The sequence below is a fragment of the Toxorhynchites rutilus genome, chromosome 3 (assembly GCF_029784135.1).
Source record: "Toxorhynchites rutilus septentrionalis strain SRP chromosome 3, ASM2978413v1, whole genome shotgun sequence".
NCBI lineage: Eukaryota > Metazoa > Arthropoda > Insecta > Diptera > Culicidae > Toxorhynchites > Toxorhynchites rutilus.
Genome location: NC_073746.1, coordinates 150,526,569 through 150,538,842, shown reverse-complemented (window position 1 = coordinate 150,538,842; position 12,274 = coordinate 150,526,569). Strand labels below are relative to the sequence as shown.

The window sequence follows — 12,274 nt, the reverse complement described above, 5'->3', positions numbered from 1 at the left end:
CCCCGACCAGAACGGGAATCGAACCCGAACACCCGGCATGTTAGTTATGACGCTAACCACTCGCCCATCCCGAAGATCTTATAATGTTGTATCGAACAACTATTCTCTCAGTGATGGAGTATGGCAGTTTCTGTTTTCAATCAGCTGCCAAAACACATCTCATTAAACTCGAACGAATTCAGTATCTTTGTCTCCGTATTGCGTTGGGATGTATGCCCTCAACGCATACCATGAGTCTCGAGGTTTTGGCAGGCGTACTGCCACTAAAAGATCGCTTCAAATTATTATCTCTTCGGTTCTTCATCCGGTGTAAGGTTATGAACCCATTGGTGATCGGAAATTTTGAGCAGCTGATCGAGCTAAATTTTCACTCCGGATTCATGAGTTCATATCATGAATTCATCTCCATGCAGGTTGATCCTTCATCGTATATTCCCAACCGTATTTGTTTCCCTGACTACATCAATTCCTCTGTGCATTTTGATCTGTCCATGAAGCAAGATATCCATGGATATTCAGATTATCAACGATCGAGGATCGCACCAACGATCTTCGATTCAAAGTATGGGGGTATCAATTGTGATAATATGTACTTTACTGATGGGTCCTCTATGAATGAGTCCACAGGATTTGGAGTGTTCAACGAAATTTTTAGCACCTCCCACAGTCTTCAGAATCCTTGCTCAGTGTATATTGCTGAATTGGCAGCGATATACTGGGCGCTGGACAGCGTCGCCTCACGACCTGTTGAACACTATTACATTGTAACGGATAGTCTTAGCTCTGTCGAAGCTATCCGTTCAGTGAGGCCGGAAAAGCACTCGCCGTACTTCCTTGAGAGAATACGAGAAATTTTGAGTGCTTTATCCAGACGCTGTTATGTCATTACCTTTGTCTGGGTCCCTTCTCATTGCTCAATTCCGGGTAATGAGAGGGCTGACTCATTAGCAAAGGTAGGTGCGATTGAAGGCGACATTTACCAGCGTCAAATCGCCTTCAATGAATTTTTTTCTTTAGTCCGTAAAAATACCATCGCTAACTGGCAACGCAAATGGAACGAAGATGGATTGGGCCGGTGGTTTCACTCGATTATCCCTAAGGTTAGCCTCAAACCATGGTTCAAAAGTCTGGACTTGAGTCGGGACTTTATTCGCACCTTCTCCCGACTCATGTCCAATCACTGTTCGTTAGACGCGCTACTCTTTCGTTTCAATCTGGCCGGCAGCAATCTCTGCGTCTGAGGTCAAGGTTATCACGACATCGAGCATGTTGTTAGGTCGTGCGAGGTGTATCTTGTCGCCAGATCGAATTTAGAAAACTCCCTTCGGGCCCGAGGAAGACAGCCCAATGTGCCGGTGAGAGATGTGTTGGCTCGGTTAGACCTTGATTACATGACCCAAATATATGTTTTCCTTAAAGCTATCGATCTTCGTGTGTGATTGTACCTATGTCCTTATACCCTCCTTTTCATCCATTGCGAGCGATTGCCCCCCTTGGTATAAACAGCAAAATAAGTTGAAATGTAAATATACAATAGATATACGAATAGATTTAAGAATCGAGTGTGATCATTGTAACAATTCCCTTATATCCCATCCCTTTCCTGAAAGAATATGTCACCCTCTAAACTCGAGTAAACCGCGAGTAATCGGTTTTCCACCTTACTAACCATAGTGTTAGGAAAATTATTTATGTATAGTTTTAAAACATATATTTAAGAATTCGGCTCCTTTAAACTAATGTAACTGAGCCTGTAAAAATAAACGATTTATATATAAACGAAATATCTGTTTACCTCTCATTGAATATGTAAACAGTTGTCCAAACTGATGATTTGCCGAAGATATCATGTCGAATAATTTAAATTTCACGGGATATTTTTTTAAATACGATGCGCACAAAATTACATCAAAATGGCTACCGTGAGAGAAATTTCTATTGTATTTTTTATTTTTTACAATTGACAGTTTCCTACATAACAAGGTATCTTGGACAGCTTCAAATGTTCTAAGAGTAGGATAATGAAGAAGTATCAATTTGTTTATAGTTAAATTATCAAAGTTTGAGCACTGGTTCATTTTACCAACCCTGTTCATTTTAACCTCATTTCCCCTACATAGAATTGTATTGGTGTGATTACATTGCTTCTCCATGCTTCGTTCGAAATCGTCTGTTCCGAGCGAAAAAAATAGTTTGTTCTTTTTGTCAGTCATCGTACAATCCAATTTTCGTATGTACTCCGATCCAATGTCACCGTACACTTATTCAAGCAATGATGGACTGTGCGTGGATCTTTAGGCTCACAGGGACTTCTAAGCAGTTTCGATGAGAGATTCTACCACGACAATCACAAAAAAGAGAAGACGAGCTCCAGAAGAGAAAAGACGAATAAAAGATATAAAGCTACCTGCGAAAACCAGTGGGAAAATAATGAAACCGGCAAAGAACCTTACGAGCGGCAGACAAATGAGAGGAAGACAAAAAGAAAGAAAACGAACAGGCTGCGCAAGGAAAGAGAGAGAGAGAGAGAGATATTCTCCGATTGTCACAAAAGTGGGCGCCACAACTATAACTAATAAAGTGAAAAACGATCCGACCCCGAAGAGTCTCAGAGACAAAGTTGGTTTGAGTAAAGTGCACCCAGAACCGTGAAATGCTGTCCGAGTTTCGAAGTGACCCGACGTTCCAAACAAGCAACCAAGTTCAACAAACTAGACAAGTCCAAAAAGTAACCGAGTCGAAAGAAGTCATACATGTCCAGTTCAAGCTGAGTTATAAATATGTTTGAGGAAGGGCTTCGGAGACTCGCAAATAGCTGCGATAGAACTACCGAAGAACGCAATAACCAAGGTGTTGGAGTCAAAAGTAGGGTGAACGATATGCTCTTTGGTTATATGGTGATAAGTTGCAAGAGCTCTGCTAGATTGGGGATCTGCATAAGATGCGACCCGAAGGGACACTTAGCCAGAGCCTGCAACAAACCACCGAGATGTCTGCTCTGCAAAATAGAAGGAGGGAATCATCACATTACGGAAGGTCCAAGATGTCCGGTACTCAAAGCGGCACTAAGCAAAAGTTACGAAGGTTACACAAAAGAAATAAATGTAATCCAATTCTATCTCAGCCACTACGACACGGCACATCAATTGCTCTAGGAAACCATAGTGGAAACGAAATGCGACCTTGTCGGTATTGTCCGCTATGATGACAGCGATAAAAATATTCCATCCATTAAATAGGGAAATAGAATGAGGGAATAGACTCACTAATGCGAGAGAGTTGAATCTCTTTAACAGAACTAGAAGTGAACCTAGCTATTGAAGGTACCATCAGCACTTTTTGTAGGAATGGTCGAGAATCTATTATCGATATCACTTTATGTAGTCCGACGTTTGCAGTGAACATGAACTGGAGGTTTTGCAACGACTACATTCATAGCGATCACCAAACTCTTTGATTTTCAAGTGCTTGCAACATGAATGCAAGAAATCTGACGGCATGTAACAATTTCATGTTAAGCAAATTACAGCTACAGCTGTCTTCTGAATACACTTGGTAAGCTATTGGAGATAATAATTCTCAACAGGCTGACGAAGTGTACAGAGAGCGAACATGGACTCTCAAAGTACCAGTTTGGGTACCGGTAGGGAAGTTCATGCTATCCTGCATGTCATTGAAAAAGCTGTAAATGAGCTGAAACAAGAAATGCTACAATTACGGGATCCTGAAGAGCTACTTCGAAAACAGGATCCTATTATATAAGACAGAAATGGAAGAAAAGTCATCTGATGCTGAGCAGTGTCTAAATCCTATTTACGGAGGCTGAAGATAGAAAAGGGAGGTTACATCAATGAATTTGCAGACTATATTTCGGTGAAGCACCATTGTTTCCAAACATCAACTTATGTACTTGGATGTGGTAATCAATAAACGACCTAACTTCAAAGGCCATATCAACTACCTCTTGAGCAAGCGGCAGAGGCCATAACGACAATCGCCAGAATCATGTCGAACAATACAGCGAACGGTATCTACAGGTACGAAGCGTAGACGATGCTCGAAAAGGATTCGCAAGCACTTGGTATTATCGAACACCGAATCGCATTAAATGCGATGTGGACAAGAGGAAGAGGAGCTTAGCGAGCAATGTGGTTGGGCCAGGTCCAAAAGGACTCGGCAAGGATTGGTGTAGCCCGAGGTTGGAAAACTGCAGCCATAGACCGGGTGCAATTGTGAAACACTGTGAAGAAGTGGAACGGAATGTAGAATCATAGTAAATGAATAAAAATCAGGAGGTCGGTGTTCAAGATATGACCGCATTGTTAACGTAGAGCTGCGCTATTTTTTTATTCAATTCGTTTATCACTCATTATCTTAGAAAGAATTAGTTTAGTAGACAAACTCTTTCTAAGAATTTCTAGAATTAGATTCGATAGTTTGCTCTTCAATAGAAGGAAGGAAGGAAGGTATTGAATTAGAGAGACTTTAAACTCTGAGAGTTCATTCGTCTCTTCTTCAATAGAAATGTTTGGCGGTCCAGATGTATGGTTCTGTCGCAACTCTATTGTATGACTAAACGACAAAGCCAGTCTGAAAGGCTGAAAATTGACTCTCTACCTTAACGAAGGCTGTTGGCAGCTCAATGGCTATACCGATACTGGGATAGAAATCACAAAAACATATTTATTCTTTCGCTCGGTTCATTGGACATGATTGATATTTTGATTGTGTACTGTTATTTACATCAGAATGATTTTTTTTTCAACTTTTCGCACAGAAGTTTGAAAATGTGTGGCCAACGAATTAGGATTGTGTACAAATGAGGGCTGGGGGGCAATATAGTCAAGTTGCTCAGAGAAACTTTCTAGGCTTTGATGAAGACTTAGCTGATACACATGTGAACCTGAGGACAGTGTTGAAAATTCATAAAAAAATTGCCTTAAGTAGAGAAAATGGTTGGTCCCATGGGTAGTGGTGAGAAAAAGGTTAAGGAACATGACACCACCACGAAAACATATCTTCGACCTATCAATAAATGATCGGGTTATTAGCTTTAAATATCTTTCATTTTTTACATTCTCACTTTTAAGATCTTAATTTCACATCACATACCTTAATATTTCCTATGTTAAAATTCAATGAAAGTCTTGCAATAAGAAAAAATAGAAGAAATATTATTGAATGATAACAGATTCCCGATTCCAAAACAAAACTTAGAATTGTCTAGGTATTCAACATAATACTTGAGTTAGTATCAATCAATTGCTATAGCATCTCTACACAAGTCTTTTTCAAGCCATATCCCAAGGGATGTCTTATTGTCAAATCGTTCCAGAATAAATATACACACAAACTTTAGCACAGAAAACTCACCCCCTCTGCAGCATGTTTCGCACGAGCAATTTTGTCCTTTAGTTCCTGGAGCTGTATCGAGAAAGAAGCATTCCATGCCTGAAACTTCTCACTCTGGGTCTTAGCAAGCTTCTCAACTCCATGGAGTTCCTTCTTGGCGTTCAAAATATTACCCAAAGATTGTGACACGTTTTCCTCCGCCATCCCAAACTTGGTATCCCATTCCGGTTCCAATTTGGCCAGCTTCAGTTTCAGTTTATAAACGTCACTGTTCAAACCGACCGCCTCCTCCCTGACGAACTTCATCTGATCGGATACAATGTTCGCCTGATCGAGTGTGGCTTGTAGTTTCTTCAGCGCTTCGCCTCGATTCACTGCGGCCTGCTCTTCCAATACCTTGTTGTTGTCAACGCCAGCGAGTCGCATCCGATACTGCAAACTCTCGACATTCTTCTCCTTCATAACCATAATCTCGTCCAGCTCGTTCGCCTTCTCCAGTTCCTTGTTCGCTTTCTTTTCGATATTCGTCGAAATGTTCATCGAGTGTTCGCTTCTTTCCGCCAGGGAAATATCACTCAACGGGTTGACTTTATTGTTGGCCGCTTTTGCACTATCCGTCGCTTTATCTGCCAGCTCTTGGGCGGAAACAACGGCTGCGATGATGTTTTCGTACGCCAGACTAGCTTTCATCGCGTTCGCTGCACCATCTTCTGTGTGTTTGAACCTTTGCTGGTAGAGATCTGACTCTTGCTTCAATTTTTTCCCATAAGCAATCGCTTCCGGAACGTCGTCTCGCATCAGCTCCCCAAATTTGATATCGAACTCTTTAATGGTGTCTTCTAGAGCACTGTTTAACCATTTCAGATTCTCTCTATTCTGCTCCAACTGTTTGTAGTTATCCTTTATCTGCTCGTGTATCACATTGCCATCCGTGAGAGTGTTGCCATCTAGGAAACTCTGCACCTCATCAACGCTCTCAGCTGACTGCTGGAATTTGCGCTCCAACTCGGCCAGTTTTCGTCTGTTCTTCGTGGTGAAGCTCTCCGTCAGGGTTGCATGATTGAATACCTCCTTGTTGAGACGATCGAAATCATCCATTCTGCCACGCAACAGCGCAATCTCGAACTTAAGATCATCCAACCGTTTATTCTGGTGATCGACGATTTCCGAAACATTACTCCAATAGTTGTGGTGCCTCACGGCACACTGCAGTGCTTCCGTTTTGGGACGACTTTGGCCATACTTGAATTTTATATCCACGAGCAGCTCATTCGCTTCCTGCAGCGCTATCGGGAGCTTTATGTGATCATCGCCTTTGCCGTATTTGTGGAGAGTCTCGATCGTTTGCTCGATGTCCTGTTTCGTATCGCTAATATCGCTTGCAATAGCTGCGGATCTTTCAAGTGTTTTGATGACCGTGATGTCCCGGAATTCGTCGGCGCGGTTAGCGAGCTTGCCGAGGCGCTTGTTCAGCCGAGTTGCGTTACGTTTCATCTGAGAAAAGAAGGGAAACGTGTTGTAAGGTTCGATGCTGATTTTATTCATCAAATACTTACATTATCTAGTAGGGAATTATCAAAGTTAACCAGGCGATCTTTCACATCCAGAAGTTCGCCAACTGCAGAACCAAGATCGGAACATTCTGTTTCGTACCTCTGCAAATCAACCCATGGAGCAGGAATTCCATTTTGATCGATGTGAGACGTCTCCCGAACTAATAGACTAGATAATTCGGTCAAGTCATCGATCAGGATAACTGTGCAGTTGTCGCAAGCTACAATGAAATTCAAAGATAATCAATTCGAGATTAGTAAAATTACGATTAGGATACGTGTTGATGGATGAACTTACGCTTGCACTTGTAACCCTGGACGATGTGCTTCGGCAATTCGCACCGATCGCATCGTCTGCCTGTGATACCAGGTTTACAGAAACACTGACCAGTTTGTAGGTCACATTCATCCGACAAGCTTCCTTCCCGGTTACAGTCACAGAAGTCGCAACGACCGTGTTCAATATGAGGGAATCCGTAGTAACCCTTCACGCAAGATTCACACAGTCGTCCAGTATAGCCGGACTTGCAAATACAGCTCACCTCATTCTCTCGCACAACACAACCTCTGGCGAAGTTTTTTCTCGTCTCGGGGCAAGGACAAGATTCGCATGAACCATAGATTGGGTTGCCGTAGAAACCTTCCGCGCAAATTTGACAGTGCTCCCCTCCGGTGTTGTTGCGGCAGTTCTGAAAATACAGGTATGATCAGGACCAACGCATTGAACAATATAGTAAGATATCCTACCAAGCAGACTCCTGTTTCTGGCTCACATTCCTCACTTCTTCCGTTGCAATCACACCTCAATACTTTGCCGATGTAATCATCAATCGTTTCAGGTTGTTTGTTGATAAGCTCTGGTTTGAAACGATAACATCCTTGGCCCGGATTCTGACAAGACAGTCCGCTATACTGAGATGGGCAAGTACACCGCTCGATGCCGTAAGCGTGATTATTTTCCGCTCCCACCACGAAAATTCCTGCGTCCAGGGTAACGTTTGTTAAACTGAAAGATGGTTTCCAGTCAAATCAAACAGTTCAAATTATGTTCGGTATGAAGAAATACTCACACAACCTGTCGGAAATCCGTTGTAACCGTGCCACGCAAAAATATGTGCTTCACGTTTTGCAGGGCTACCATCAGAATCGCTCGAGTGATCGGTTGTCCGTCGTAGTGATTCTTCCATAGACCTTCGTGTAGCCTTGCTGAATGATGCACCAAATCACTGTCGTAAGTCAGCCGATCTTCATAATAGTCTAAAACGAGTTCATCATGGGTATGGAACTGTATCAGCGGGAACTGTCGAAGCGATGCCTCCGGAATATTCTGGAATGCACCCATGGTGACTAGAGTGAAATTAAGCAACCCTCCGTAGCTAGTGGTGCGATCTCCGAGAAACTGTGGAGGGAGTTGAAAATACAATGGATACTGGAATGCACTGTACGCCCCTATCGAAACATTTCCCGATGAACTCGGGATCAAATCCAAATTATTCATGTTCTTGATCTCTGCGTCTTCCCGGTTGGTTTTAGTGCCTTCCAGTTGGATCACTACAACGTAATCAAAGTCAAACTCGTCCTCCGCCTTCACCACATACTCGACACTGAGGTTCCGTGATCCCTGTAGACGAATCTGACCCCAGGAAAGATCACTCTGCTCGCAGTCTTGCGATCGCCCAAAGCAGAAACATCTCGTGCATCCGTCCGGATTGACCGCTGCCAAACCAAACGTGGCGGACTTACACTGATCACACTTCTGACCAAATACCAGAGGTTTACACAAGCACTGACCATTATCGTCACAGCCGAAGGTTCCATCCGACCTCGGTATAGATCCTCGCTCATCACATTCACATCTGTGACAATTCGGGTAGCCGTAGTAACCCACAGCGCATTCACTACACTGTCTTCCATTGTATCCTTCCTTGCAGTTGCATTGACCGGTTTGAGCGTTACACGCTTGTCCAATAGATCCAGCGATGTCGCACTCACAGTGCTTGCAGCCACGTTGGAACACATTGCCCCAAGTATTCGTCAAGCAGGATCTACACTCGTGACCGTGACTGTTGGGTGGACAAACGCACCGACCAGTATCCGGATCGCACACGAACGCCGGACTCGCACACTGCTCACATCCTGTTGAATAACAAAAATACTCCTTCACAATCCACTCTAACTGAACCCAAAACAATCATTACTCACTCTTACAACCCTGACTAGAGAAACCGTAGTACCCCTGCTGGCATCGGTCGCAGTTGGTCCCCTCGACGCCGATTTTGCAGAAGCACTGGCCGGTATACATATCGCACTCGTGATGATCACTTCCGTTGGGATCGCACGCACACTTAACGCAGCCCACTCCGGAGTCCACATTCCAGTATCCGCTCGCGCACTTATTGCACTGGCGACCTTCCACGTTGAGCTTGCAGACGCAGTGTCCGCTGTGCTGATTGCAGATTCGGTTTACCGATCCCTGGATGTGGCAATTGCAGCCTGCAACGATAGGATAAAGATCGATGTTAAAATATATTTGCAGGAGAAAAAAAAATGGAAAAGTGAAGAAAGTTTGGCTTATCTCCCCCGAGCGATCACTTTGCGATCCCGAAATATGTAAACAAGCGAAGGATGACAAAATGCTAATAATCATGATCGTATCAATCGCCGACCACGGCACTGAAAAATGAGTCAAAAGTAATTTATGTGCTCGTAATTATAAGTTTTGCGCAGACTGGACCCCTTCGCGTCCGCGGATTCAATTGATTTTCTCCCCACAATGGTTCTGGAAGTCGGCGCACTTTCGGTTTGGGTGTAAGGGTTTCGTAAAGTGATCGGTCCCGTTTGATAAGTGAAAAAAAATAGTATTCCGGTTCACCAGAAGTTCATTTCACCCATAAATCTTGGGAGCAATTTCCCTGCCTCCGATTGAAGATTCGCTTCACGGAAGGGGGCGGAGGAGAAAGGGTGGTCTCAAGATCTCGCACCAAGTTCACCCGATACGGGCTAGCGTTGTTTTTGCATTAATCTCTTTCTCCGGTTGCGATATTATGTTGTGTTTTTGTGGTCACCCCGATCGTAAATTTGCTGCTTTATCGCGCAGCAACAATTCGGGTGTACGGCGAGGTGATTTATAACCCATCATGAATAAATCAAATATTTGATTATTAATTATTTATTGGACACAGTGCCGAGAGCGATTCATGCCGAACGGTCGGATCGAATGTAGGCCCTATCCCGGGCAGCGCTACGGTTTACCGCAACTCATCGATCAGTGTAAGCGATAGAGTAATCTGATTCAAATGGATATAATCACATCTATCACACGAGATAAAACAGGAGATGCGTTGTATGATTAAGCATGGTTTCAGAAAAACCCATACATACAAAACAACACTTACGATATCGCGATTTTTTTAATGACGCGGGTTACGTATATTCGATTTCCGATTTTTTGTGGCATTATGTTGGACCTCATGTCTCTCACTTATGCTGATAAGTTCGGCTATTTTTAATTTTGTATCACCTAAAAACATAGCATCGCTCCAAGAAAATTCTGAATGCGTACAGATTCCTTGATCCACGTTTTTTTGATTCGGCAAAAATCGAAGTCGAATCAGAACAAATACAACCAAAGCAGCTGTCAAAACTTAATCGAACATTCAAAATTGCAAAACTTATCACCATAAGTGAGAAACATGAGTACCAACATGAAACCACAAAAAATAAAAATAACAGTGAAATCTTGTGAAATAAGTTTCCCATCCTATGAGCGTAGACTCAAGCAAAACTCTATAGTATACGATGGTATCGGATGATCGTCGTAAACAGCACTGCACAAAGGTCAAGGAAGCGCACTACACGAAAACTGACTTCGAAAAAGTTGCTATATATGATGAAGCGCTCATTTTTATGTTGTCAAAAATAGGGTGACCAAAATTTCCAATGAAAAGGAAAATCTAACATTCTTATCTTCATAGATAGAGGTAAACATAGTTCGGTAATGTTATAGCCCCAGTTATTTTAAACAATACATCTTTATATTTATAATCAATACCTTTTTGGGGAAGAAATATCAAGAACTTTGAGTAGAGTTGATGTATTGACAAGTTCTGTATCGTAAAATATTTGAAGACAGTTTGCAGTTTGAAGTATAAAAGTTAGAGCAAAAAATATTTCTTCATGGTGACCCTAAGGCAACTTAGAAAAACGGGCTACATCGGTTATTTTAAGAGATAGAAAAAACTTTGTTCTGCAAAGTTGATTGAAATAACTGGGGCTAGAACTTTATCGATCAGTTCGTGTTCTGCTCTCGTAGGATAGGGACGTATCTCTCTCGTGCGTTACCATTGTTGGGAAGTATCGTTTTTTTTTTCATAGATTGTTACCTAGGACACTTAACTATTCTTTTAATTTTGCTTTGTAGGTACTTCTGTAGGTGCGAGCTCTTCTTCGGGGGAATTCCCGACAAGCAACATTCCATCTAGAGGTCGGTCAAGTGCAGTAGGAATTGTACTTTCGTATAAACTCGAAGCAGCATCATCAATTATCTAGGACTCGATAAAGTATAAGGACACAATAAGGTCAAGTAGGTTTAAATAGTTATAATTTTTTAACAATGGACCGGGACGAGGATATTCCTCTTGACCCGACTATTGAAATGATAAATATTAACCCATCCCGTGCTTCCCTTCATGCTGAATCCCTTTCCCCTGCTATTCCTCAAAGAAATGTCCCATGTTTAGCTTCTGATGTCAATGCTCCACCAATTCCTACTACTTCAAAAGTTCCCCGATCCAAGGCTTACTCCGAAGGCACGACAGGACCATATATCGTTTTTTAGGCGTAAGTCTAAGCCAATTGACGCTATTAAAATAGAAAAAATCTTGGAGAATTTTTCTGCAGTTGTCGAATCGTGTCTACATTCTTTGTCGAGAAGTTGAGATCGACGGAGTGATCACTGAACCTGGTTTCACGAAGGAATGCATAATGCAAGGAGAAGGTCGCTTCAAAGACTCGTTCATCAAGTCGGTGAATATTCTGGAATGCAAGAAAGTACATTCTGTAGCTCTCAAAGACTCGAAAAAAGTGTATACTCCGTCGGACTCGTTTCGGGTCACTTTCGTCGGCTCAGTTCTTCCTGATATTGTAGCCATTGATAAAATTCACTTACCAGTGCGCCTTTTCATCCCGCGTCCCATGAACTGCCTAAAATGTAAGTAATTTGGACACATGATGTCTTTTGCTGTAATAAATTACGTTGTGGTAACTGCGAACAGGAAGATGCCGATGATGAATGGCCGAAACTGAAAATTCATTACGGCGAAGCTCCACATGACCTACCCGTATGCCCAGCATACAAACAGCGTGCGGAA

General features: G+C 42.6%; 1 protein-coding gene across 5 annotated transcripts in view; it reads right to left on the bottom strand.

The window, feature by feature from the left end:
• The window catches only part of LOC129774960 (laminin subunit alpha-1), a 427,736-nt gene that overhangs the window by 20,390 nt on the left and 395,072 nt on the right, over positions 1-12,274 (bottom strand). For all 5 annotated transcript variants that reach the window (XM_055779076.1, XM_055779077.1, XM_055779078.1 and 2 more), the window contains 6 exons: positions 9,108-9,398; positions 7,976-9,041; positions 7,653-7,911; positions 7,204-7,594; positions 6,909-7,126; positions 5,374-6,846 (listed from right to left, as the gene is read on the bottom strand). In XM_055779076.1, coding sequence (XP_055635051.1) covers positions 5,374-6,846; positions 6,909-7,126; positions 7,204-7,594; positions 7,653-7,911; positions 7,976-9,041; positions 9,108-9,398 — 3,698 coding nt within the window. The remainder of the gene's footprint in view (positions 1-5,373; positions 6,847-6,908; positions 7,127-7,203; positions 7,595-7,652; positions 7,912-7,975; positions 9,042-9,107; positions 9,399-12,274) is intronic.